The sequence below is a fragment of the Haematobia irritans genome, chromosome 1 (genome assembly GCF_050003625.1).
Source record: "Haematobia irritans isolate KBUSLIRL chromosome 1, ASM5000362v1, whole genome shotgun sequence".
NCBI classification, from domain to species: Eukaryota; Metazoa; Arthropoda; class Insecta; order Diptera; family Muscidae; genus Haematobia; species Haematobia irritans.
The window spans coordinates 240070575-240075104 of record NC_134397.1 but is presented as its reverse complement, the minus strand read 5'-3'; the positions used below and the strand labels follow the sequence as shown (position 1 = coordinate 240075104).

General features: G+C 33.2%; 1 protein-coding gene across 1 annotated transcript; it reads left to right on the top strand.

Annotated features, from left to right (window-relative positions):
* The first annotated feature begins 1910 nt into the window (after positions 1 to 1910).
* Positions 1911 to 3961, top strand: LOC142235546 (uncharacterized). Its single transcript, XM_075306798.1, has 4 exons — positions 1911 to 2535; positions 2611 to 3327; positions 3640 to 3783; positions 3828 to 3961. Exons 1-4 carry the CDS (start codon positions 1911 to 1913, stop codon positions 3959 to 3961), a joined length of 1620 nt encoding a protein of 539 aa, XP_075162913.1.
* The last annotated feature ends 569 nt before the right edge of the window (positions 3962 to 4530 follow it).

Genomic DNA, 4530 nt, shown 5'->3' with positions numbered 1-4530 from the left:
TGTTTGTCACTGTGTTAAGCATGGAGTGGGTCAGCAGTCACAAATAAGAGAGAAGTTCACCACCTGTTCCACAATGGATTGTTTTAATCTCACAATGGAAGTGAAACCGGTATATACCGCCTAGCCGAATCTTCAATACCTACCACCATGAATCAAATAAAAAGAAATTAAAAACTTTTCCAGGTGGCTGGTTGCTTGTGAATGTATACATTTTTAGGGAGTCACCGTGGTGCAATGGTTAGCATGCCCGTCTTGCATACCAAAAGGTTCGATTCCTGATTCGACCTAACACCAAAAAGTTTTTCAGCGGTGGATTATCCCATTTCAGTAATGCTGGTGACATTTCTGTTTGTTTCAAAGCTTCCCCAGAAAAAAAAATTTGAAGTTGTTCCACAAACATTTCTTTTAAAGCCCATCCCAAAATCCCCCATCGAGTTTTTCCAACTTCCGATGCAGTCCTTTTGGACAAGTCCACAAACATTTCTTCTAAAGAGCATCGTGGGATCCCCCAATGATTTTTTCCACTTCCGATGCAGTTCTTTTGGAGAAGTACACAAAGATTTCTTCTAAAGCGCATCTTGGGATCCCCCAATGATTTTTTTCTACTTCCGATGCAATCCTTGTGGACAAGTATTAGAAATAACGCAATCAGGCTATATTAAGTGCAAATTTTGGACAATTAAATTTTACAAAATAATAGAAAACTAATAAAAAAATAGAAAATTAATAAAAAAAGTAAAATAATAATAATAAACAAGTAAGGAAAGTCTAAAGTCGGGCGGGGCCGACTATATTATACCCTGCACCACTTTGTAGATCTAAATTTTCGATACCATATCACATCCGTCAAATGTGTTGGGGTCTATATATAAAGGTTTGTCCCAAATACATACATTTAAATATCACTCGATCTGGACAGAATTTGATAGACTTCTACAAAATCTATAGACTCAAAATTTAAGTCGGCTAATGCACTAGGGTGGAACACAATGTTAGTAAAAAAATATGGGAAACATTTAAATCTGGAGCAATTTTACGAAAACTTCGCAAAAGTTTATTTATGATTTATCGCTCGATATATATGTATAAGAAGTTTAGGAAAATTAGAGTCACTTTTACAACTTCTCGACTAAGCAGTGGCGATTTTACAAGGAAAATGTTGGTATTTTGACCATTTTTGTCGAAATCAGAAAAACATATATATGGAGCTATATCTAAATCTGAACCGATTTCAACCAAATTTGGCACGCATAGCTACAATGCTAATTCTACTCCCAGTGCAAAATTTTAACTAAATCGGAGTTAAAAATTGGCCTCTGTGGTCATATGAGTGTAAATCGGGCGAAAGCTATATATGGGAGCTATATCTAAATATGAACCGATTTCAACCAAATTTGGCACGCATAGCTACAATGCTAATTATACTCCCTGTGCAAAATTTCAACTAAATCGGAGCAAAAAATTGGCCTCTGTGGTCATTTGGGTGTAAATCGGGCGAAAGCTATATATGGGAGCTATATCTAAATCTGAACCGATTTCAACCAAATTTGGCACGCATAGCTACAATGCTAATTCTACTCCCAGTGCAAAATTTCAACTAAATCGGAGTTAAAAATTGGCCTCTGTGGTCATATGAGTGTAAATCGGGCGAAAGCTATATATGGGAGCTATATCTAAATATGAACCGATTTCAACCAAATTTGGCACGCATAGCTACAATGCTAATTATACTCCCTGTGCAAAATTTCAACTAAATCGGAGCAAAAAATTGGCCTCTGTGGTCATTTGGGTGTAAGTCGTGCCCAAATTCTATATTAGATCAATTATGCGTTAGTATATTCGGTGTTTATGGTAACATTCATCTTGTTGTTTCTTATATACCTCCCAGTAGTGATTTGGAGTTATACGATATGCATCTCCAAAATATTTTGGATTTGGCTAAGTATGATCACAAACTTTTAGTGTGTGGAGATTTCAATTTAAGTAAAATTGGATGGTCTTTGGATCTCAATGTGGGTTTTGTTACACCTTATAATGTTCTTTCTACATGTGAGATGAATACAATTGATGGGATTTTAAGTATTAATTTGATTCAAATTAATAGATTTTTTAATAAACTAAATAGAATTTTGGATTTGATCTTCATTGATAAAGATCTTAAATTTAATATTGCTGAATGCCTTAATCCATTTAGTATGCCAGATATGCATCACTCTGCAATTGAATTGGAAATTGAATTTTACTCTTTCATAAATGGTTTAAATTCACCCTCTGGGCTTAATTTTAAGAATGCCGATTTTGTTAAGATTCAGTCTCTTTTGGAAGACATAAATTGGTCAGACATTTTTGGTAATGGCAATGTGAATGTGTGCTTCGATAAATTTATAAATATATTGAATGATATATGTTATGATAGTGTACCTTGTCATAGGCCTAGGCTTCATAAACTTCCCTGGTATACCAAGGGACTTAAGAGGCTAAAAAATCAGAGGAATAAGTTTTATAATGATTTTAGAAGGACTGGATCCTTACACAGTAAGAGGATGTATGATCATTTTTTGAGGGAATTTAATTTCCTCAATAAATTTTTGTACAAGCAATATATACTAGATTTTGAGGTTAATATCAAGAGTAATCCGAAATCTTTTTGGAGTTTTATCAATTCTAAAAGGCAAAGTACCGATTATCCATCTAGAATGTTTTTAGATGTTAAGGTGGCAGATTCGTTGGATGGCATTGTTGATCTTTTTGCTCAATTTTTTACTAATAATTTTGTTCTTGACGCCAATGCGTATCCAATTGTGGTACGTGATTCGGGATCTGCAATTAATATTGGCCTGATACAACTGTCTGATAGTGACTTATTACAGGGGCTTTCTGAACTAAAATCTACGTATAGGGTTGACAGTGATGGCTTATGTTCAGCGTTTTTGATTCAAATGCGTTTATGGTTAATTGAGCCTTTATTATACATTTTCAATAAATCTTTACGTGAAGGGGTATTTTTGGACAGGTGGAAAACTACCTCCATTACTCCAGTATTCAAATCTGGTCAAAGAGAGAATATTTCTAATTACAGGCCTATTGCAAAACTTAGTAATATTGCTAAATTGTTTGAACGCATTTTGGTTCCTAAACTTTATTTTGAAATTAAATCTATAATCTCTCCGTATCAGCATGGGTTTATTAAGGGACGCTCAACGGTTACCAACTTGGTTTGCTTTTCTCAGTATTGCATTTCAAGTTTTGAGTTGGGTTATCAAGTGGATACTATTTATACTGATCTGAAAAAAGCATTTGATAGAATCTCACATTCGAAGTTGATTGGTAAACTGTCGGCATTAGGTTTTCATTCCTCTTTTTTGCGATGGGTTGAAAGTTATTTATATAATAGAAGATGTTTTATTTCGATTGGGAATTCAATTTCTAACGAATTTATCGCCACATCTGGAATTCCCCAGGGTAGTGTTATGGGTCCATTGTTATTTATTTTATTTATTAATGATGTTGTTAAATGTGTGAGTTGGTCTAATATTTTGCTTTATGCTGATGATTTAAAAATTTTTCTTCGTATTAATTCCGCTAGCGATTTTTATAAATTGCAATGTGACTTGGACCGCCTTTGTATCTGGTTCGCAGAGAATGGATTGGAAATTAATGTTGTAAAATGTATTAAGGTTTCATTTAGTAGAGGTAGAAATCCGATGCAATTTGTTTATACTATCAATTCTTCAGCAGTTGAAGAAGTGGTTTCATACAAAGATTTAGGCGTTGTTTTTGATAGTAAGTTTTCCTTTGATAATCATATTAATACTTTAATCCCTAAGGCTTATTCACTCCTTGCTTTTATAAAAAGACATTGCAAGGACTTTTCGGATCCTTACACTGTGAAGGCTGTTTACACTTCTATATTGCGAGCGAAGCTCGAATATGCATCAATTATTTGGAGTCCTTATTGTAAAACTCACATTGAGAGAATTGAACGTGTGCAGAAAAGATTTATAAAATTTGCTCTTTCAAGCATACATTTTGAAACCCCTCAACCCGAATATATTTCTAAATGTAGACTTATATCACTAAAGTCTCTTGAAAATAGAAGAAAGTTTGCTTCACAATTATTTCTCTACAAACTATGTAATGATTTTATTGATTGTCCGGATTTACTTAACTTATTACCATTTTATGCACCTTGCCGTCACCTACGACATTATACACCATTTTATGTATCTCTTCATAGATCAAATTATGCCAATTTTGAGCCAATTACTAGGGCTTTAAAAGAATTTAATAGAATTTTTAATTCTAATATAGACTTGTTTGGACCTTTAAATAAATTTGTAACTATGTTAGATATTATATATTTTTAAACAAATATTATAATGATATAGTCAACTTTGAAGTACTTTTGTTTATATAAATAATATGCCTTGTAAAATTAATTGCTTAGTCTGTAAGGAACTTTGTGTTTCCATTGACTTATATAAATAAATAAATAAAACTAAAGTCGGGCGAAAGCTATATATGGGAGCT